The sequence below is a fragment of the Coloeus monedula genome, assembly GCF_965178545.1.
Source record: "Coloeus monedula genome assembly, chromosome: 1".
Lineage (NCBI taxonomy): Eukaryota > Metazoa > Chordata > Aves > Passeriformes > Corvidae > Coloeus > Coloeus monedula.
The window spans coordinates 119,408,881-119,433,063 of NC_138781.1; the positions used below are offsets into that span (position 1 = coordinate 119,408,881).

The following is a 24,183-nucleotide window of genomic DNA, read 5'->3' on the forward strand; positions in this document are numbered from 1 at the left end:
CAAGCCGGGAGCGCCACGTCCCTCCCCAGGGACTCCCAGCGCAGAGCCCGGGTAGCACCCGGCTGACCTCGGCTTCGCGAGCGGGGTCAGGGTCCCTCTCTGGGGCGGGATCGCACCCCGGGCCGCGCCACCTCCCCGGCCTCAGCGCAGGTAACACCTCGCCATGCGCTCAGGGGCCCTTCTGCCTCGTCTCACGAGTGCGACCGAAGATAAGGCAGCATCCGTGCCCCCGCCCCACCGTGAAGGGGATCCTGCGGTGCGCCTGTTCTCGGAGCCCGGGGCTTCCCTGCCAGGTTAGGGAGATAAGCAGCAACAGGCGAGCGCTTCCATAGAGAGTCTTCCAGTATCAGCCTGCCTCATCAGGCATCCTGAGAGGAGATGCTTCCTGGGCTTCCTGAACTCTGTCATTAGGTAATGTCAGTGGGTAAGAAAAAGCAGGTAACGAAAGTTTGACATAAATGCAGAAAGTGAAATAAGATTATCCTTGTACACTCCAGTAAGAACCTACAGTAATTTAATACCGGTGTAATTTACTTGATGCAAGCATTCGATTATTTCATTTTTGCTGTTGAAAAATGTAAAATGACAACTTTTCCTAGGGCACTTGTCACTATGACGTAATGGCAAGGAGTCTCCTTGTACCTCTGTTGCACACACAGAATGTCAGCACCCGGGCCAGCACTCTGCAGAGCTATGGTCTGTGGAGGTAGCTACTACCACTGCTGTATTACAGGACCAGAAGCAGTAAACACTACCACTGCTGTATTACCGAACACCAGAATCAGTAGCCGCTAGGAGATTCCTAGTTGTGGTTCCTAAAATTAGGAACGTCGTGTTAAAATTAGGAGTGTCTCTCTAAACTCAGAGCCAACTGAATGTAAAACTAGCACTACGTTTTATAAAATGTTCAAAGGTAAGAGAACTGTTACTTTATTTCCCCTTCAATTTTTTATCTACTCCTCACACCAATACCTACTTTGGTATCTTTACTCTGGGTCCCAAATACTTAATCATGGAAGTGTCACCTCAGCTGTTACACACCTGCTACCCCTTGCTTAGAACAGTGAGCATATTTCAGAGTGAGTAGTGATGTCTGAGGACTGAGCTTGAAATACCAGGGAGGAGTTTTCAGACTATAGGGTGCCTGTGTCTCTTGGAGCTCAGGTCAGACGTTGATGAATTCGAAGCATTGAAGCAACTATCAGTACTCAGTCACTTAGAGAAATTCATCCCATCTTTTTGTCACTAAGAAAAGCGACAAAGGAGACAGTCGTGGAAATACTCTGGAGATCTGGCATTCAGAAGGAAGAGGATTCTCAGCTAGAGGTTCATTACTCCTCACTTGCTGTTTTCAAAACTTGTCAGAGCCAGGTGAAGCAAGGAAGCCCAGGAGGTGTCATGGCCAACGTGAATGTGTGCTGAGCCAAATTCTGACCCTCCTTCAGCCTTAAATTCACTTTGGTACTACTCCTCCTGGCTGACACTGCCGGTTGGCACTACAGCCGAGCTCCCCAGGCAGAGGGTTGCTACCACAGTGCCTGCCCTGCAGAGCAGCCAGATGCCAGTGTAGTACAATCCGAAGTGAAGCGCGACAATCGGAATCAATAGGAAACAGTGTGTGAATCACCGCGTAACGCACTCCAGGGTGAGTCATCCCGATTCAAACCAGCTTTCAGACCAGGGCAATGTCAGTCAGCTTCTCGCACAGTTCAATATGAGTCAGATCTCAGCACCGAGTACAATGTGAAATGAGTCACTGACTAATACAGCGCCATGTGCCTCCAGTACCCAGTGCGAGTTGTCAGAGCTTCTGTGTGATATGAGTCACTTCATAGTACAGTAAAATGGGCTTTTTGGAGGCCATTCATAATTAAGCACAATGCAACCAAGCGCTCAGGAGGAGATAATGGGAGTGAGCAGAGTAAACTGCTACAGGCACCAGTTTCACTGCATAGTAGAGAGGTTTGTAAAATATTAGGATGAATGGTTTTTTAAAATTTTATTGTTTCTCAAAACAAGCTGCATAAAAATAACTAGAAGCAGGTACTTCCTCTGACATCAGAGCCAGCAAAAGCAGGGTTGAAGCAGTGGTAAAAATCCCAAGGTTGGAGAAGTCTGTGGGTTTTTTTGCTTCCAAGAGAGCTGATCAGTCAGTGTGACTGACATACCTCCACCTAGGCCAACCCCAGCTGCCACAGAAGACAAGGCAAGGGATGCTGACAGCTTGTGCTGGGCAGAGGACAAGATCTTGACACTGATTTAACTTAATTGCAGTTTGCAGTGACCTAGTTTGTGAAGGACTCAGCATGGGATGAAGTTATATCTATACTTATATTCATACTTATATTCATACTGCTCCACTGTCACAGCATCCACATAATCAGCTGGACGGAAACAACAGGTTGCTTTTTCTATGAAAGTGGTAAAGAATTCTCTCATGTCTTTCCCTTATTACAGGAGAAATAATGACAGTGACCCTGCTAATTACAAATTAGAGTAACATTTTCAATGAAGTCTCTTGTGATAAAATCCAAACTAAAAAAATTCTTTCTCCAGAGGATATAGGGCATCTCTCTAAAAACAAAACAAAACAAAACAAAACAAAAACAAACAAAAAAAACAACCAAACAAAAAAAAACCCCACAAAAATCCCGCTGAAGCCCCAAGTAACTAGGTTTTTAACAAGAAAGTCAGATTTTTCTCAGAGAAGGACTTTAGTGCAGGAAGTTTTTTGCAGTGGCCAACTGGGCAGAACTGAACACCAAAGGAAAAGGAGCAGAAGACATCGAAGGCATTGGTAGAAAAATACCTGTTACAGGTGACACGATCAAGGCACCATTACCAGTTACTATGTGGGTGTGATACACTTCCAGCCATTCCTTTTGAAATGTAAAACAATGCTTTAAGGTGGATAGATGAACTTGGCTCTTCTGAGCTGCTGCTCCTCTGGAAAAAAAAAAAATTAAGCAAAACAGGCAAAGGCACTCTGTTTCTGGCCACTTGACATAAGTGTCCCAAATTTCTTAGTTATATGATAACACTTTCACTTGCAACTTTATCCACTTTAGCCTTTAACAGACTTGGGCACAGCAGTGTCATAAAAAGCTGGCTTATTCCATGTGCTGCCAGCTTCCTTTCTGCTAACCTCTGTCTTGCAGTCACGAACTCTCAACCATTTCAGCCACCCTACTACAATATGCCAAATCTCCCAATAATAGAAAATAACTTTCGAGGACCTACTAAGTGGGCAATCTGACAACTATGCCTAAAGCATGTGCATATGTGTGGGCGAGTTCATTAACATATATTAGAATTCTTCTCTGTCTAAAATAGCACACTGCTTGATGCAGAAAGCCTGCTTGTCACATTTGTCAATGAAAAGGAAGAAGCACGAGCATCAAATTTCCTGTTCATATTTCAGTTGTCAATGAACTGCCACAGGCTTCAGTGGGAGTTTGTTGCAGCCTCAAATATATCTGAATTGTTAAAATATAGATTGAGAGATTTATTTGGAATTTGACCCCAGTTTCAAGCCTCTTATGACATTAGTAGATAAGAACAGAATCTCTTCGAACTCACTGGTTATCACTGCTGGGAGGATCCAAAGATAAAGCAGCAATTGTGAGAGTTACATAACCTCACCTAAAGCTCGCTGACACCAAGGGGTGGCTTTCATTGCTTTCGTGGAGTTTGGATCAGGCCTGAAGTATTTACTGTAAAATAACTGGACTATATGATCCACATCTGTGCACTCAGTCCAAGTGGCTGTCAGCCAGTGTTACAGCACAACGTTTCTCAGGCTGTGGGGTTACTGGGAAAGCTTCATGCTGTGGCCATGCAAATCGGCCCCAAGGAGAAGCTGAAGGCTTGCACACCTGCCTGATTGTAATGTGTACAAGGAGGAAACATTATGTCTAAGTAATTAAGTAATAGAATCTTTGCACTTTGAGCTGAGAAAATGTCACTGTGTTTTAGCATAAAGTGGGGATAAAAGTATAAAGTTTTGTCTACAATCTTCTGCATATTCCTGGGTTTGGGGTTTTTTAAAATTTGGTTGGGGTTTTGTTTTGTTTTTTAAATTGACATTTGTGGCTTAGATTTTAAATATTCCTCCTTTGGGAATGCTTTTTTCTTGGTAGCCCACCTTTCTGCTGAGAAATTAGCAAATACTATAAATGTTACAACTAAGCCAAATATCACCTGAAGTGTTTTTAACTAGGGAAATAATTTTCACTCCTGACCTTTACACTCCTTTGTGTTTATAAGGTTACATAGAGAAATGCTTCATAATCTGAATGTCAGATAGGTATGCTTTGGAGTGGAAAAGGTATGGCAGACATTCTTATTTCACCACCTCAACATTACTCTTAAGGCACACAGTGGTTTTGCCACTATTGCCAAAACTAGCATCTCAGATGCTTGCTTAAATCCTTGGACCTTTTTTTTAAATTACTTATTAGCATACTTTTTTATATGATTCATAGATGCTATCTTGCGGAATAAGAAGCAAGAACATGTGCCATTAATTTTCCTCTGTTTTTGTTTCATTGCTATTTCAGGACAATTTTATAATGGACTAAATTTCTTGTTACCATTACATAGAGAAGGACATCTCTTTTCCTTGGGAGATCCAGAAACTATGCACCTAGGCATCTGCAGAGATGCTACGTTAGATTGACTTGAAACAGTGAACCAGCTGGAGACAAGCTGATCACCTCAACTCCTACTCCCCTTTCTCATTTAAGCATTTGACTAATTGGCACTCTCCATGCAGAACTTGGATGGTTCTGTGCATTCCTCCAGGCAGGACCCACTGTGCCTACACAAGTTTCTTTATGTTCCAATGTGCTGATTAACATCCAGGGTGGAGAATATCCAGAGAGTCCGAAGATACAAAATCAACCCAATTCTGCATAGACTGCAGGTAGTCAGAGGAGACTCGTAAGTGCCCAGCCACTTGTCTGTAGTCAGAAGAAACTTCCTGCAGATGCAGAAATGATCATGCAGGGCAGACTCATGTACACAATTTAGGGAGGCAGAAGATGTTTTGCAGCTCCAGACAATCACCAGGGATGGATCATGCATGTGTTGGAGCGGTCCCAAGGCACATGAGAGAGCTACATGTAGGATCTGAGCAGTAACGTGCAACCCAGAGCCTCCTGTGGTCCAGCCAACACCACCACTACGAGGACCTGTGCAACAGAAACCCCTCTTGCCATCTAGACATTGACTGACTGACCTGTTCAAGGATTTGATTCCTCACAGTGACTCAGTATTAGCAACATTAGACCCTATTGACTATTCATGTTATACCCAGCAATTGGCTAAAACTGTACCCAGTCTGAATTTAAACAGAGCATGAGATGGTAGGGGTTGAAGTCCTTTGGTTAAAGGTATCTTACATAATTCCATTAGTAGTCTAAAAGTACTTTTGGATTCCTCAGGAAATATGTAAAAGATAGCAGTCCATCTCCAGTTTTCTAATCCTCTGTGTTTCCTTCTCTAACCCATTTTCAAACAAGGCACATCACTGCTCCAGATGGTGGGGACAAAGAAGGCAAACCCCAGTTCTCAAAGTGCAGAGAACATCCAGTACAGAGGGTTCTCATGCAATTTTTTCATTCTCATAGCACCTTCAGAGAGGTCTGGAAATCTCATGTTCCAAATTAACAACTGCAAAATTATATGAATAGAAGACCTTTTTACTACAAGGTCTAAAAACACCCTCTCCTTTTTGCCCTGAAGGAGCCTGAAGTCTACTGAAGGCAAAAAAATAACCACCTCAATTCCCACAGATCCACACATCAATCAAGCCATTGCTTAAATTGCTAATGTGGGCTGTACTATAACTGAGCAAGGAATTTTGTTAATTCCTACAAATAAAATTCACTGGAGTAATTGATAAATCTACTACCCATTCCTGCACACAGCACAACTCAAACCAGCAACTGCCTGGCAAGGCTCATTACACAGCTCTGGTGGTTGCAGCAAGAGGCCACAAAGTGTGATGGAAAACTTCCACGCCCGACAGTGAAGTTCTGGATTTACTAGAAGTAGCAGAAAGATACCAACATACATCAAACAAGGCTCTTCTGAAGTTAGATAAACAGTGCTAGGATAGATCACTGACTCACTGCTTGTTCTGTGAAGCTGACTAGCCTGACACAGTTTTGTCCTACGGGTCTTAATACTTCGTGCACCAAAGGAGTTCCTACAGCTCTGGAATAACCTGCACCACTGCTCAGCTCTCTACCTTGCCATCCTATAACATGGACCCTGGACTGTATTCAGCCCAGGCTAACTCATTATTAATATGAATTAGAGATATGAATATGTGAACATAAAATATCTCAGAAGTAAGAGTGGCTGTATTATGATATATAAACAGCATGTGTCTGAATCCAAGTTACATTTTTCTAATCTATAATAATTGTTAACTGTCCAAAGCAGCCTGAAATACTGTTAGATATATGAAATGTGAAAATGCTTCATTTAAGAAAGTATAGGTATCTGGAACGAAATTAATACTTATTCATTCCATTAATGTGAAGCTGAAGGTGACAAAAATAAATCTGAATCTACAAATGCATTCTACATTTCAGTTATCCTTCCACATTTTGAAACAAGAAAGGTTGGGGGGGGGGGTTGGAAACTAAGTTATTTTTCTGATTTTCCATTTCTTGTCATTTAGGCATTGCTTGTCAGATTGAGTCTTCAGAGTTTCAAATTGGGTTACAGTTTTTATCTGTATTGTTGTTCTTGTATTTGATTCCTCCTGCTACACAGGTGCATCTTCTGCTACCATGTCATACATTTGTCTCTTGGGAGAGTGGGTGGTTCTCACAAAAACAAAAACTATTAAGCTCTGTAAGACAGAAAGAAATTCAACATTAAGAAAACCACAGTAGCCAAAGTGCAGCAAAATGTAATGCTGCACTCTGCTAAAATAACCTTCTTTCTTCTCCTGACACTTCTGTCGAGTCCATGATGCCATCTGTACATTCCACCTCAAGTTAAAACAACAGCATTTCCTAAACCTGGATGAACATTTTAGAAAGTAAAGCAACTTTTAACCCCCCAAGTATTTATCTCATTAGGTTTAAGTCTGATATTAAATTATAGATTTAAAAAAAGGAACTCAAAATTGGTAGCAGCTAATTTTAATTCCCCTACAATTGTCATGGTAAACCTCTCAAAAGGTTTAAGAACCTGAAACAAACCCACACACAAAGGGATCTCGTGACACAGAATGACTAGCTATGTATCCAAAAATCAAATACAAATAAAATGAAGAAAGACATACTCATCTTTGTACAAGCTAGCATTTCATCTCTAAAAGACATCTGTCACTTACATATGGCACAACTTTCAGCATAAGAGGGAGAGCATTATTAAGTGCTGTAGAGCAAATGTGAAGCTCAGACACAGATCAGAAAGGAACAGGGACTTCAAGGGGACTTTGCATTTTGCAGATTGTGCAGATAAGTGGTGTTGATGAATTGACGTCTCCAAAAAGGCTTCCTACAGCTGTACAAAAATACCAACCAGTTTTTTTACAAGCCACCAAAAATTGTTCCCTGCTGTCTTCAGTTGCCAGACTCAGTGAAAACCACATAATTATTGTCATCTAGTAGTGTGTTTCCTCCTCATCTACACAGAACCACAAAGAAAAATGTTTTTAAAAACTGTGGCAGTCAGACCTTCAATGGAGAAATGAGCATTGGCCCTTCCCCTTTTGCTACAAGGGGAACCAGCAGGTTTGAGACATCCTCAATACTCCAGATTTTCAGGAGAGCTCAGGTGTCTCACTCAAGCATCATGAAGCCTGTGCGTTGGCTAATCAAGTTAAAGAAAAGAAAAAAAAGGGGGCCCTAACAACTTCTATTCTGTATAATTTTCTTTAGGAATGGCCTTGAAGTCAAAACCTCAGGAAACCCTTTTCAACTCCTAGGCTTATATACCTCTGTGCCAAGAGCTCTAGCTCTCCAAGACCCCTCACTTTTGTTCTCTGCATCACCATTCCCTTCTCATTGTATTCCCACCCATGTGAGGAATTCATTAGCCCTTTGCCTTCCATCACAGCACTTAAATGAGTGAATCTTCCAAAGGATTCAACACCTAAGAACTTCCATGGGGGAAAATCAGGCATCTAGCTTTTCAGTTCCTTTGAGGCTGTGGCCTTCAGCACTTCTGGGTAAGACTTTTAAAGCAAACAAAAGGGAAAAAAGAGAGAGATGTTTCTTACTTCCCCCTTCCTTTGTTGCTTGCAGCCCATGGGATCAGAGAGGACGGAGATACGCAAACGGCAGATGGCTACAACCCCGGAGACCCCAGGTGCTGCACAGGCTCAGCTCAGCACAGGAAATCGAGGGTCCAATGCCTGCTGCTTTTGTTGGTGCTGTTGCTGCAGCTGCTCATGGTAACCCCTCTCATTCAAGCCTCTGGGGAACAGAATAGCAAGGAAGAAACATATAGCTCGTGTACAGGACAACATAAGCCAAAGAAAACACTTGTATAATTCTGTGAATCTGGGACACAAATAGATAGCTATGCTCTACTACCAGACACAACCCTCTACTCCAGTGTACTCTTTGTTTCCCCTGCCATTGAAATAACAGATTTAAAAAGAAATATCTGTACAGTATCTCTATTGCACTTTTTTTGTCAATACTGTGTAAAGTCTGTTTTGTGCTGGACAGGGTTTCCTCAGCACTGAGCTTCACCAAGGCTCCCACTAAAACCTGAAATCAATACCAGACTATGTCACAGCTTTAGATTTAGACTTGGGACTTGACAAGCAGGACTGAAGGTGTTAAATGGAGTTAGGAGAAGGTGGAAGAATTTGTAGGTCAGAAAATGAATAACCAGGTGCACAGCATTGTTCTTTACCCCTGAAGGTAACTGGATCTGTTGTCATTAATTAGTACTGCCAACTCATGGCACCTGCAACTTGTATGAAGATAATCATTGGGACCAGAAACTCTAAACATTGCGGGTATTTGCAAAGATGAGGAGCTAAGCAGAAAAAATTTGGAAGAACTCCCATTACAAAAGTCCCATTCCTGTTAGGGAAGAAAATTTATCAATCAAAGCAAAAGAGAAGGAATCACTTGATTCCTTAAATTAACGATGTGTTCGCCTTCACTTTCTTACCAGGTCTTCCAGATCCAAATGATTTCATTCTAAACTGAAGTAAATCTTCCCATACTCAAAAGCCCTGTACCTGTTTGGGGCAAAGTGTTACTTAATGGGTGAGAGTAGAATCTGCATTCAAATAAACAAAAAGTCTTAATCAGCCATAGGAGTTCAGCCAAAACACTGACAGCAAGTGGAATGCTTCTTGGAAGTTCACTATCTACCACATTAACACTTCAGAGCAAGTGAACCTGCCACTGAGGTGACAGGAAGTAGTCATTAGTAGCCTTACAGCCTGGGCTAGGAATCTATTCCACCAATGCTGTTTTCCAACAGCACCTTGCGGCAAATGCTTTGGAGAGCACCATCAGAAGGCAAGGGAAGAGCAGACTGATCATTCCTTGCTATTGGTACTCAGTTCATCAGAAGCCAAGACACACAAAACTCTGCCCTCCCTAATGCAAATAGTGAATATTTTGCAAGGACAAAATGTTGCTTGGAGCTTTGGGTTTTTCTGTGAGATGCCAAGAACTCTGGCTCTGATCCTACCAAGCTTTTCAGCAGGTGCTTAGAGGTAAACTAAGGAAGACTTTAGAGAGACATTAATACTCTGCCTGTTCAGGATCAGTTTGCCACCTATTGCATCTAAAGCATCCCATACAAATTCCAAAGCCATTTCAGCAGCTGTCCAGTGCAATTGCAAGTGGCTCAGTCCAGAGCTGTATTACACAAACACGGTTTTCCATAAAAGGAAAAAATAAGACACATTTATCTATTGAGTCATGGTACTTAAAATTTGCATTTTACCTTTTAAATTGTTGATAAAGTGCTTTTTTTTTTTTTTTTGCCATTTTACCTGATATTTTCCAGGATGCTCGTTTTCTGTGCATCTCACTATTCAAACAATGCAAAAAAACCAATTTACCCAATAGGGTTTGTGAAACTACCCAAATTTCACGATGCTTAAAATTCCTATTTGCATTTCAGAATCATCTGGGAAACCAATACAGGCTCAGAAACAGAGCAGCTTGTTTCAGCTTTAAAATAATTTCTGATTTTTTTTTTTTAACAATTGTTTTCTAGTAGCAAGAAATGCAAAAAAACCCATAATTAAGCTATTTATATTCCCCATTCATAGACCATTTCCTCAAAATAGCCCAAGCACTTGGAACAGAAAAATTATGAATAGGAATAAAAATAACAGTCTCTGTGAGTCATGCAGCTGAGCTGCTGAACATCCAATATTCAGCATACTCTTAATAGTAGATTTAGAATGAACTGAAATGAGTCTCTCAGCTGGATGCTCAGAGCCTGTGTTCATTCCTACAGTCAAACCCAAGCCTCCAGCCTGTTACTCTTCCAGATCCTGAGAGGATACAGTATTGCACTAGTCTCTTTATTGTTTACTTGTACATTTCTAGGGAAAGAGCCTGCCTGTAAACAATTTTCTGAGGCATGGCATGTTCTATTAGGGAAGTTTTTATTTCTTTGGTCTTTTTCCTTTTCTGTGCATTATCCTATGAAGACTGTATTCCTTTCTATTGGATCTGTTGGTTCTCTTCAATCCAAAAATAGCTCAGACACTTCCTGTCTGTCTGTGAGGAATACATATCATTTACATATTCAGTAGAGGCCAGAACCACTGGTAAAAAGGGTAGTAAAGGCTTGAGACCTATTTAACCCAAAAGAATAATGAACTAACATTACTAGTTACTTTCTTCTTTTTTTCTGAAAAGGTAAATTGAGATAGCTCATTGGTTTGAACATATGGTTCAGATGTTGCTGAAAAAAAGTGTTTGCAATGTCTGCTCTCCATCTTAGCAATACGAAAGCTTTCCTTTGTCTTCAACACATGCACTGCCATGGCAAAGAGAAAAGCAGGTCCCTGCAGATTATGGACTAACAGTAGACAAAGAGGGAGAAGGAGATGCCCAGTAAATAGTAAGACTGCAAATAAGACTTGGTCAAGAGTTTAGAATGCAAAACAGGCAGAAAAATCCACTGGTTTAACAAAAAACCTTCCTGGAGATAAATGAGATTCTTAGGGATTAAGGCAGCAAAGCTTAGAACGTTAGCATGAAAGAAAGGTAAGATAGAAATGAAGAAATTAAGTTTGGTATTACCCTAGAAGTTGCAGCAACTGTATTGCTTTGTTTCAGCTGGAGGGCCCATTTCATATAAATAACAGGTTATTCACTGGGACCTTTTCTTCCTGACATATTTTAAGTATCTTGACAGATTATATGAATGCATGCATGTACACACATGCATTTCTCACTAAGCTACAATAGCCTGGATGAACTCAAATGTTCATTTTCCCTAAAAAGAAATATTTATATTTTCAAATCCAGTTTCAAATGAAAATGAATCATCTACAACTACAAAAGAAATTTTTAAAAACTAGAGAGATCTTAACTAACATTTGATGAAAGAAGCAGGAGTTAACAGCTACCCTTCCACAGGACATCAAAAGCTGTCAGCAATCACTAGTGATTGCAGCAAACTTTGTTTTTGTAATGCTACAAACAAGTGTTTCCACCCAGACATACTCAAAATGATACTCAGCAATGATAGATCTGCTCTTTGTGCTCCAGACCTCACATTTTGAAGCATGTATTAGCAATTTCCTAAGATACAATCAATCACCACACAACCTAGCTGTATCTACATCTGACCTCTGAAAGATGCTAACCCTTCCAACATCACATACAGAAGTCTCTAGCTCACTTTAATCTTGTGTCCTGCTTCTGAACTCCAGCCTTCCTGTAACATGGCATCACAGCTCCAAACCACAGTCTTGGCCCTCATCATAGCCAAGGAGAAAAAAAATGCAAACAAATCCAAACCCACCTACCTTGAAATCTAACTCACATAAAACCAGTGCATCAGGTCCAGCTTAAGTTAAAACACTGCACTGAGCATAAACAGTGCAAACATCAATGGAGAACAGATTTGGTATGTCACAAAGGGTATGCATGTATACATTTATATCCCATATACATATATATATATATAATTGGACCTGATGATCCTTATGGGTCCCTTCAACTTGAGATATTCTATGGAACTGTGATCCTTCTGTAGAAAATCTGTATTACAGAATATTAAACAGCATTCAGCTACACTCAAGTTTGCCAGGTTTATACAATTTTAACATTAAGGTCAGAATGTAACAATGGGTAATGTGCCTATCAGTAGCTTCAGTCCTTTTAGAATTTTATTTTTTTTTAGTACTGAAGGAAAAGCATCTGGTGCATGTTCAGACTTTTTCTCTATCAAGTTGACTAAAATTTTGTTTGCTGCTTTGCAGTCTTACTGTTAGAAATCAAGAAGAAGAGAGAGCAAGGAGAACATCTCATGAACTCCAAGCAGAGGGTATTCCAAACTGTGAGGAAAGGTATGGTCTTTATTAAGTGTTCTGTCAAGCTAAAATGAAACAAACCCAACAAACCGTACTAAGTAATTGCAGTGAATTACCTGAAATATGAAAATAACTTTCATCTATTTGTCATTTACGTTCACTTTGCAAATCATCTGGTTTTTTACCTTCTAATAAACCAAATGATCTATAATATTTTACTTTATTTATATGCAGCATGTAAGTACATCCTGACTCTCATAACATGACAAATTAAAACCAGCATTGTAAACTGTTTTCCTTTTTTCTGAAATAATTAGAAAATACATCCTGTTCCCACCCAGCATGTATGCAGTGAGCCTAACTGGCAGTGCTCAGCCTTACAAAAATAATACAAAGTGGAGCTTAGATCCTCCCAAGAGTCAGGCAACAGTTTTTTCAGAAATGCTCAAACAGGCACCTGTAAAAGCACCTGTAAAATGGTAATATACAGGTGGGTACCTTTCAGAGTGTTTGAATCATTGCTTCTTTATATGTATTTTCATTCAATTTTTAGCCATAATTTAACAAGGAATATTAGGGATAGAAAAAATTACTAGCTTTTGCAGAGGTACTTCTTTGTTGCAATTACTTTGAGCAGTAAACTGCAATTTCTGCATCAAAGCAGAGGCAATCACCTGCATCAGAGCTTTTGATAAGCACACTTTCAAAAAACATCTTATAAATGTGTTTACAAGAGTCTGCACTTGCGTAGTTCCAGTGAGGAATCAGAACCCCATGAACCTTACAATTCTGTACCATTGTGATGGCGGATGCCTCCTGCCAGCTGCAAACAGCTTCAGTAGCAATCATTCATTCCTCTCTTCTTTTGCTCTTCTTCCTCCTTTAAGCCCTGCTCCTACTCTCGAGGAAGTGAATGCCTGGGCTCAATCATTTGACAAGTTGATGCTTACTCCAGCTGGCAGAAATGCTTTCCGTGAATTTCTACGAACAGAATTCAGCGAGGAAAACATGCTTTTCTGGATGGCCTGTGAGGAACTAAAACAAGAATCCAACAAAAGCGTCATTGAAGAAAAAGCAAGACTAATTTATGAAGATTACATTTCTATCCTTTCTCCAAAAGAGGTATGTTGCTTTCCCTAGTACATTCTTGGATGTTGCTTTGCACAGTTAGCTCTAGCACGTGTTTAAAGCTACAGCAATACTCAGGGAGAACTTCTCCCACACGCACATTCCACTGCTATGAAGTAGACATTTGGGGGAAGAAGGCACTCATCATTGAGGTGAGATGGTCAAAACTGCTTTCATTGGTTGTAAGGAAGCTCTTCCTATGCTACCCTGGCATGCTGATGTGGAATTTTTAGTTTGAGGCACAAATACATGGCTGATCACGTTATCCTTGCTCAACTCAAATTTTATTTGTTGGACAAATCAGTTCCTTTTTTCCTTACACTCAGACGTGGGTGTATGCATCTCTCCAAAAGCACAGTAACCACAAATAAAGTGTTATTTTTAAAGCACAAATTGCTCAAAGAGCAGCTGACAAAATACGGCATAGAACAAACACAATGACTTCCCCAAAATTTTTGAAACTACTTGTCACTTTGCTGTTAGCAAATATGTCAGGTTTCAAAGACACCTCAGTACAGTTTGAATGTAATCCTGCCAAGCAGGCTGGAATTTTAAACCTTCCAACCCCCTTACAAAACTGCAATTTAATTTTTTGTAGTGCCAGCTATACTTATGTACTTATAAAAATGCTGTTTAAATCTACCCAGTCTGTTCCTGCAATACTAATATCTCTCTACAGACACTAGAGAGTTGCAGGAAAAAAAAAAAGACGCTACTGTATGTTGTATGGAATCATTATATAGCCCTACCTGTGGCTCACATCAATTCACCCTGCTTTTTAACAGAAATTTGATTAAGCAACAGCTTCCCAGGTTACATTTTCGGCCTGCGTCATACTCTTACTCCAAATTCAGTGTCTCTACAACAGCACTAACTCTCCAGGAAATGAACTGTCACAAAAAATTATAAATGCTCTCTACTACAGAGCAGGAGGTTGGTCTGGAAATAACCCATTGGTCTCTCAGGCCTCAGTAATAATGGGATTGCAGACAGTGTTGTTCAAATAAGGTACCTCAGTGAGGACATTTCTCTACCCATACTCAAGACATTACTCCATTCAAATTCTAACAGAATCATTTTTTGCCTAAGTATATTTAGCAATTTTTACAGTCCTGGAGGACACCAGCTGAAATGGTTAAGAAGACAGCTTTTTCAACCAATAAAGCAAAACTAAGACTCCCACCTGTACTATTCACCACTATTATTTACATGACTTTCTATTTTAATACGCAGGTCAGTCTGGACTCCAGAGTAAGAGAAGTTATAAACCGAAATATGCTGGAACCCTCACAACACACCTTTGATGACGCACAGCTTCAAATTTATACCCTAATGCACAGAGACTCTTACCCACGGTTTATGAACTCTGCTATTTATAAGGACTTGCTTCAGTCCTTGTCTGAAAAATCCACTGAAGCATAGAATTTTTTCTTAAATGTATTTATTTTAAAACAGACGGGACTCTGGGCTACAGAAATCCACGGGGAATTTAGAATTAATCAGATATTTACCTGAAAATAACTCAGGCAAGTTTTACTACAGACTGAATAATTTAAATCCGCACAAAGCTCTGACACATTCAGCTGAGTACAGTTTCTGATCAAATTCAGTGTTATTTTGCAAAAGGAAACTAAGAGAATGAAGAAGAAATGTTGTTCAAAAAATGCAGTCTTTTTTCAAACACAGCAGACAATTCAGACACAAAACTATTACAACCTGTGTCTGAGGTACAAATACCAACTGAGCATGAAAACTAAAATTGATTTTTAAGTGGAGTTAGAATTTTCTTGAAAACCAAACCAGTTGCCCCACCCACACTGTGACCAAAGTAAAAATTTTACTGTCAATACTGGGTTACTCTAGGCAGTGCCATCATACCTGGCATAGATACACTCCACTTGTTTTGGTATATTTATTGCATACATAGTGCACTAATGGAAATTAGGATGGCAATCTTATGAAAGTTACTGGTTGAAATAATGCTGCCTGCAAAAGATCTTTTGGTAAAGAATTGTTATTTTAGTACTAGAATCTGCTGAAAGCATTAAGTTCCCTTTACTGATGTTCATAAAATTAAATTATTTACTTCAGAGGAAGACAAGTCTGGGCATTCAAATTCCAAAATAAAGCACAAGAATTCTCATATATTCTTCTCTTCCCTCAGTAGGTGTATGTAAAACCCTTCACTGCTTGCTCCCAAGAGGACAGCAGTTTCAGCCGCCTTGGGTTTGTAAATACTAAATTCTCCCATTCCCTGACAGATCTTGTAGGGTTTCCATTACAGATACACACACAATTTACTTAATAAAAGCAGGAGATCAAACTTGTGTTCTGGTACAGCACTATTTCAGACTGTCCAACAGCACCAGCTCTATCCAGTAATAAACCATGTTCATTTACAGTATACCCAAACTATTACACTTAATTCCTGGTCATATCTCAAAATCAGTAATCACAGGAAAAACTAGGAAGAAAGTAAGTTGAATCCACATAAACTATCTGTAGATCTGTTACTCTAATGTCTTCTTTCTTTTAAATTACAAGATTCACTACAATTCCACTATATTAAACTCTGGAGTTTATAGTGGATTTCCACTGAACTGTACTTTTTTCCTGTGTATTTATTTAAATGAGCCAAATGACACGTATAGTTTGGAAAAAGAAAAACAGGACAAAAAAAATACCCGTAGAAGGGAGAACCAGACAGGCATAGTTCAGTGATGTGTACTGTAGCCTTTCCAAAACCTACTCTTTGCCTAATTACAGCACTATGAAAAGTACAAAATGGGGACTTTCTCTAAAAAAAGGAAATGGGAGTAACAACACAGAATTTCAGGGATCAGTGTAATTGTTTCCTCAATGCACTTGGCAGGAGACATGTTGTCCCCTTACTGCATTCACATTTTGAAGCACATAATGATTAGATTTTTTTCATTACACAGCACCACAGGAGAAGATCCAGTACATGGTAAGTTACCAATGCTATGGGCTGCTTCAAGGCCAGGTTGGATGGTCTAGTGGCATGTGTCTCTGCTAGTGGGGTCGGTACTAGGTTAAGGTACCTTCCAACCCGTATCATTCTATGACCAGTTTTCATCATCTCCTTCTAACAACAAAACACTATTCAGCATGTCAGCACAAAAAAGTAAGCCAAAAAAACTAGAGAGAACAAATCCAAGTGCTTTTGCCCCCTGTAGCCCAGTGCTGGATGACTGAGTTAAGAGCAAATCTTTCCATACATCACTAAAGGCACAGTTCAGATAGTGTTTGCCACTGCTAAACCTATCAATGCTGGTTACCTCAGCTGAATTTCTATTTAACACACCCAAAGCACTACCAATACAATTTCAGTTTACGTGAAGTATTACAAGGTAAGTAGTAATTTCAACAAAACAAACCAGGTATCTTCAAAAGGCAGCACTCATGGGAGCTTGCAATCAAACACACGATGCTGTACTTGTTATAACTGGGGTGGGTGAGAGTGCCCTAAACCTCTAAGTTGACAAATTAAGTTTAACTAGGTCAAATTCAGCTTGCAGAAAGATCATATGCACACATCAAAAAAAAAAAAATTTGAAGCATGTCATCTCACAAAATGGAGGATTTAATTTATCTCTCTTCCCTGCAAAGATATTTCATTAAAAGCTGGAAGACAGACCAAACACTCATAGTTTATATCAAACAATATATTCTATTATTCTACAAGAAAAAGAAAGAAAAAATATGAAGTTAGAGGGGAGAGAAAATTATATTGGTTTGGGCGGTTTTATGGTTAACATTACTAAAAGAAGAAAGTAATAATTTCTAAGCTTATTTTCCATGTGCCACAACTTCTAAGCAATTAGCATTCTCTAGGCAATTTTTATTTTACTTCTGCATTACAATATGTTGACACTTGCAATGTGCATTCTTTCCTGAAATATCTTAACAAATCTTAATACTATGCTTCACACCTAAGCTTATACACACCACCAATGGCAGAATGCTGATCCCTAGATATCCTGAGAGTTAACTCCTAAAAACCCAAACAACCCACTCCCCTAAGTATCTTGCTATTTTGAGGCTGGTTAATGCTGAATTTAATTGATGGCATGGAGATGGGGGGGAGGGATGGTGGAAAGAAGAAAACAAAAACCCACCTATACAGACGACTAATTTTTAATTACATTTCATTACTGTATACTTGCTCATGGTGCATAAACTTTTCAGGGCAAAAGCAAATTGCACTGAAAAGGAAAAGTTTCCATAGACAAGCTATTACACGAATAGCAGGAGAAAATAATCATACTGACATAAGATATTATTTAATCATGTAAGAAATTATCACAAAATCAATTTATCCTAGGTTGCAAATGAGCACGGTTGGTTTGCCTTGGCATTTATCGAACTGCAGGATATCATTAAGCTCTAACAACTTTCCAGTCCACTGGCATTCTTCCTTCAATGTCTGCACATCAGAAAGCAGTAACTCCCACAGAACATGCATACTGTTAAAGACTGCTCTTTTCACCAGCCTGCTAAGCACTATTAAAATTGCATGGGCTCCTTCAGCCAACATATTGTGCTTTACAGTGACCTTTAAATTCCAAAGTCATTAGCACAGTACAAATGGAGAAAAAAATCATATATATATATTCTGAAGGGTGGTATCATATAAAGTTAGACTAAAATTCATCACACAACCATCATGTACTTAGGCAGTTTCTGATTACAAAGGATATCAGAAAAAAGATAAAGTGATGAGAAAGGCTATTATATCACAATGTTAAGTAATTTTTAAACAACTTTGCTGTAAGCAGTACTTAAGAACATGTCTTCTGCCATAAAAGGTATGAGTATCATTTCAATGACATTATGAAAGATTTTCTATACTAATATTGCAACTCAATTAATCCCAAACCCTTTGAAATGGTAAAACAATTCAAGAGTAGTGATGATCTAGTGAAACAGAAGCTAATATACAGTTGTATAAAATTGTGCTTAAAAGAAGTGAAATTCCTCAGGTTTGTTTATATGAATGACTACTATTTCAAGACCTATTTCCAGAGGCATGTGTTTGAAAGGTAATACAACCACATTTTACAGAATGAAGACTTCATGTTGACGAATTAAGTTCTGTCTGGTCTGGTAAGGGTCGTGAGTTTCAATTTAAAATTCATGTATGTGATCACAAGCAGAATCCTGAACTCTGGATAAAAACTAGGCACTTCCTTGGATTCACAAAAGCCAAGATCAGTAGGCAGATATTTCCCTTCTGCTTAGTGACAGTAAAAAAGAACCATTCAGTACAAGGTATTTTAAAACTCATACTTTCTCCTGAACGAGATAACAGAATATATGAGGAAATGTATTATATATGAGAAAACGTCTTCTAATGAAGGATCCAGAAGTTGTGTTTTCTGAGCAGTAAAATCCTCTAGCTTTGCTTAGAGAAGACTGGATCCTTAAAGAACTAAACACACACACACACACTTTAAAAGGCATGTGGCCTCCCCTTTCTCTCTATTAGAATAGTGTACAAACTACCTTAAATTGTAAAACAACGCTGTTCCATCTGAGAGAATTCAAATGTCCATAAAGGTAATAACCAAACCTGCTATTCTTAAATGGGAGGGATTCATCACCAGTTCTGCTGACACGTTTCAGTACACAAAACATCCCAAGGTACTAGGTCAGTCATAGCACAACTGCAGCCCAGTAGACAAACCAGCCAGCTGGAGAAATAAGAGACAGTCCCAGCCCCACCTTTGCATCCTCTCCGACAGAGGAGAGCAATTTCAGAGAGCTGTGAAACCCACAGCAACTGTTGAACAGAGGTGCATCCAAAGAACAGCACTGGAAAGTTTTATTTTTGGATTTGGGTAACCAACATAAAGAAAGAATAGAATAGATGCATTTTTGGATCTAGTTCTTGTGCTCCATCTTTCACTGGGCAAAAGAAACCATTCTTTTTACCATGGGGGCAGAACAGAGAAGGATGAAAGCTGCTACTCAGCCATAAGGTGAGCGAAAGCACATTTTATTTCAACTCTTTCTTGGATATACCTGCATCACAGAAAGTGCTACCACAGTTCTGGTACTTTATTAATAAAGTCCAGATATAATCTGGTGACTACAGAAAGACAATTACTACATTTTCTCAAAAGATATTTCTCCTAAGTGTCACAATTAGGCACAAAGATTAAAGGACACAGAGTGAGGAAGGTTATGCAAACCAACCGGTGCCTGCCCTGTATATATTTGTGAACAGCTGTAGAAATTTAGGTCTACTTGGCATCCAATTTGTAATCAATTTTAACACAGTGTTTTGGACTTGTTCTTTTAGGAAGTCTCCCAAAAAAAGCATTCTAATTGATAGTAAACATCTGTAATTGTTTGATGTCCTCAACGACTTGAAAAAAAATTAATTTTACATCTTTTAGTAACTCTTAGGAAGCAATCCTACCAATGGACTTACTCACAGGCTAAAAATTAACCCATGCTGCTAGTAGGAAAAAGGAATGTTTTCTGAAGGGCATTAATATAAGTTGAGTGAAATGTTTATACATAAAAAGCTATGCAAGAAACTTTAAATGCTAAGCAATTTTCTGCCTAAAAAAAACCAGTCTGTAACAAAACTTCTTCTATTTTAATAATATTTTCCCTTTTGCAGAAAAGCCACGTTTCCATGCATAAGCTGACTAAAAAAGCTTGCTCTATAAATTATTTACTAAACAGTTCTTGTCTCTCAAAGTTCAAGTGCCATCATACTATTTCCAGCTCATTTGTTACGGTTGCCACCATCACACAAAAAATATTCAACATAGAAAAACTTCGTTTTCCTTTACGTTCAAGGAATTTATTCTCCAAGAGCTGTGCATATTCTTCCCATCCCCTCATGAATAATTTATACAGTGCCAGAACAGACCTCCTCAACCCCAAACTCCAACAAATTAAGTAATATAAAATTAGATATAATGAAAGAATTTAATCTGTTCTAAAGATGTTGACATTTTTTTCCTTGAAAACACATTTGCAAGTATTTCTGAACATACACTGTTAAAAAGCAAACTCTAAAAAAGCAGCATTTATATCATTTCTCATAGGAAAAAGATCATAACTTTAATAATTTATTCCCACTTGCAGGTCTAAGATTGACAGCAGATACCCTACATCTCACAAATCATTTAATGAACAAAATCAATGCCATTTAAATGAAGGGAGTATAGCATTACCTCCCCAGTCAGTTTAATGTAATGAATTGGTTAGCTGGTGTTATTAGCATAGCCTACAACACAATGCTTTTGCTTTTTTACAAAGTCTAAACCCAAGCTGGTTGTCAAGCACATTAAGCAAGACAGAACACTCAAATCAGATTTAACCAACTATTTTAAGACATTCTTAGAAATAATGCCTACTGATAGAATGTAAAATACATGCTTTGGGCAATAAAATATATTGCATTGATCAAAGCTGGTTACATAAACAAGCTTAACCAACCCTTGCAAAAGAGGTCGTCATATCCACTAATAAATATTCAAACCCCATGAGTGCAAATTTAGCCCTAGTCCAGGAAGAGCACATACAAACTAGAGAGTTAACTAAATTGTGTTTTAGTTAACAACTGAGTGTAATGTTATGAGGAACTTATATACCTTTTTTGCTTGCAAAGCTAGTGAGCACAGCAGAGAGAAACAAATTTCATTCTCACATCCGAGCAAATGTGGAGAGGCAAAATACACACAGGAGGAGCGTGTATATTTCAGACCACAAAAAGCACAGTACATTATTCACATAGTTAGAAAAAACCAAGACAATTACCCAAATGTTTAACTGGTAAAAGTTTAATGTCAACTTACTTATAAAAATGAAAAAAATATTTTAGAATTCACCATACAATTGAGCAACCTGGCCCTACTGACTACCAGCTATAGGAAGGCATTTAAGGAAATGATGGTTGTGTCAAAACAAAGGCTAACTTGAGGCATGTATGCTGCTTTGAAATAAAAAGAAAAGAAAAACCAAAAAACCCTCCCATTTGCAGGAAGCTAGATGCTTAGCCTAGTTTTTAAAGCTAATTACAAAATCCTCTTTCATACTGGTCCAGATGTCTTGACAATTTCTTCTTTTAACAGAACTGTCAAAAGAAAAGAATTTTTTATGAGATCTTCATACATCTTAGTTCTAAATCTTTGCAAGAAGATACAGAAATATAACGTCACACTTAGGATATGGAAATTACTAGTTAAAGCATTTGCTTATATTGTAACCATTCCTTCAGGCATCTGTATATAGACACTTCTGTAACTGCCACCTTACAGAAAGTTTTAAGGACAAACAGACTTTTCCAGGTACTACAAACAATTCCATCAAACAATTTCTAAGGTTTATACATTATCTAGATATCTCGGAGCACATATTTGAACAATATTCAGCAATAAGCTATCTAAACCAAGATGCATAAAATATTTTTTTTATGTGGCACTCTTATTGTATACTGTGGCATGGCCCTGCAGAGCTGCAGCATTCTTAACACAGAAAAATAATAGAATGAGGTTATCATGCTTCCTGCTGCATGCAATCACATCTTAAACTGTAAATTTTACAAGCCTTCATTTCAGTGTTTCTCCGTTTTACTGAACTACCAGTGTTTCTCAGAAGCTTTATACATTCCTATTTCCCGAACTTAAAAAAAAGATTCAATCAAGTTATCACTGCCCTACACTTATCCTGGCACTGGAATACAGCAGCAGTCATCTCTCTTTTTTATTGCTTCTTTTCAGAATAGCAAAAACCAGAAAAAACAGTAACAGAAGGGCTAAAAAAGGCCCGCTACACTCACCAAAGAAGAGATTAAAACCAGTTAAAAGAACTTTGCGTGAAGAAAGAGAAAACACTGTGACTAGCTTGTCACCACTTCATATGGCAAAGCAGTATTGTAACTAAATGTCGCAAGGACTAAGTCCTACTTCTCTCCCCCTTTGTAACCAACCTATTTGAGAGATCTCACACCTTCAGTCAAAAATACACAATAATTTAAAGCAATTTTGCCATCTCAACATGTAATACCATTAATGGGTTAAGAAATAACTAAAAGTCAACAGAAAGTGATTTGTCACATTTACTGCAAACCAAAATTAACCACAGAGCCTGGCTGCCTGCTATCAAATGTGTGGAGCAGTCTAACACAGTCTTACCTTCCATCTGTTTCCACATTCATTACAGACAACAAACGTTGTCATGGGTTCATCAGCACTGCGGGTTTGAACCTTTGGCAAAGGCAAGAGCCAGAGTGGAAAAGGAAAATTAGTATCTTCAACTTTTGTTAGTGTGTGTTCAATGTAACTGTTTCAACCAAAGTTTAACATTAAAGAAACAAATTCGCATAAAACTACAAGTTAACTTTATGTATCAACTGAAACTGGGCTTTTTGCCTTGCTATAAAGCCATTATAAACTTAGGTTTTCAGAGATTTAGTAGCACTAAAATACCAATTTCTGCATGGAGCTGTGCACATATTCCTAGGAACAGATTCTGCACTAAAACTACAATGTTCAGTACAGCTTCACATACCTTTACTGATTCAAAGGCTTAAAAGTCTCATGACTGAAAAACAGCTTGCTATTTAAAGCATCTGATAAACAATAGAAAATATAAATGCAGCTGATCCTATGATGAAAATTACCTTCCCTGAAGCACTGTTAAGCAAATTAAAGCCCCCTTTCTGCAGTTGTAGGAATGACTATAGATCAGGGTCTAGAGTTAGTCAAATGGTACATTCAATATATTTAAAAATGTGCATGTGTATGTACATATATATTATTTTCTGCTATTTAGTCCCTCTGTAGAACAAAGTTTACACACATTAAAACCATTATCTCTCCTCCACATAAAACCTTTATGAATAAGATGTATTAAGAAGAATTAGAAAAAATTCAGCACTGCAAAGAAACTGAAGTTTCAGTCTGTACTGATACTCAGCTTGGATCTACATAAAGTTTTTGGCAAATAAATACAACAAACTTGCTTTACATAAGCACAACTAAGTAGATCCAGCTATCTTCACATTTTGTAGTTTGTCAGCATTTTGTTAAAAGTTCATTTTGCAATTTCAATTTTTTTCTCTGACAAGCTTTATATAGGACTTAAGCTTCGGAAAAGGAAAATGAGGAGTCTGAATAACCACGCACCTGGGTGTATGTACAGTTCTTCTTTTTGCACTTGCCACATGTAAACAGATCAGTTTGGGTACCTCCTGTTTTAGCCATCTGGTGCTCTCTGATAGCTTCTTTGGTCAGATTTTTGCGCATTTCTTTCAGCTCATCACTTGCCATTTCCTACAAAGAGCAGAGAGAGCTTACTAGAGAGTTTTAGCTTTAAAACAAGTTAACACTGTGCGAGCCAATACAATTTTTTATTTAGAATCCATGAACAACAACTCTGTTGAAGGGCAATGTAATTCTACACATTTTTAATTTTACAAGACTTAAGCTGGGCTATTTCGCAGCACAGAAGCTACAAAAAGTTTAAAATGTTCTCTTTTTTAACACAAGGAAAAACAAGTTACAACGTCAAACATC

The 24,183-nt window shown here is 38.6% G+C and overlaps 2 protein-coding genes across 4 annotated transcripts in view; one reads left to right on the plus strand and one right to left on the minus strand.

Moving 5' to 3' along the window:
* Nucleotides 1–15,046, plus strand: part of RGS20 (regulator of G protein signaling 20) — a gene marked incomplete at both ends in the record, with an annotated part of 33,752 nt that extends 18,706 nt beyond the window's left edge. For both annotated transcript variants that reach the window (XM_082278420.1, XM_082278421.1), the window contains 4 exons: nt 8,271–8,419; nt 12,446–12,532; nt 13,384–13,618; nt 14,858–15,046. In XM_082278420.1, coding sequence (XP_082134546.1) covers nt 8,271–8,419; nt 12,446–12,532; nt 13,384–13,618; nt 14,858–15,046 — 660 coding nt within the window. The remainder of the gene's footprint in view (nt 1–8,270; nt 8,420–12,445; nt 12,533–13,383; nt 13,619–14,857) is intronic.
* A 5,122-nt stretch (nt 15,047–20,168) lies between these two features.
* LOC309575883 (transcription elongation factor A protein 1) overlaps nt 20,169–24,183 on the minus strand; it is a 45,973-nt gene continuing 41,958 nt past the window's right edge. The window contains exons 8-10 of one of the 2 annotated variants that reach the window (XM_082286737.1): nt 23,794–23,940; nt 22,801–22,872; nt 20,169–21,740 (exon numbers count right to left, since the gene is read on the minus strand). In XM_082286737.1, the coding sequence (XP_082142863.1) occupies nt 21,732–21,740; nt 22,801–22,872; nt 23,794–23,940 (228 nt within the window). In that variant the 3' untranslated portion in view covers nt 20,169–21,731. The remainder of the gene's footprint in view (nt 21,741–22,800; nt 22,873–23,793; nt 23,941–24,183) is intronic. The other variant, XM_082286739.1, reaches the window with a different exon arrangement.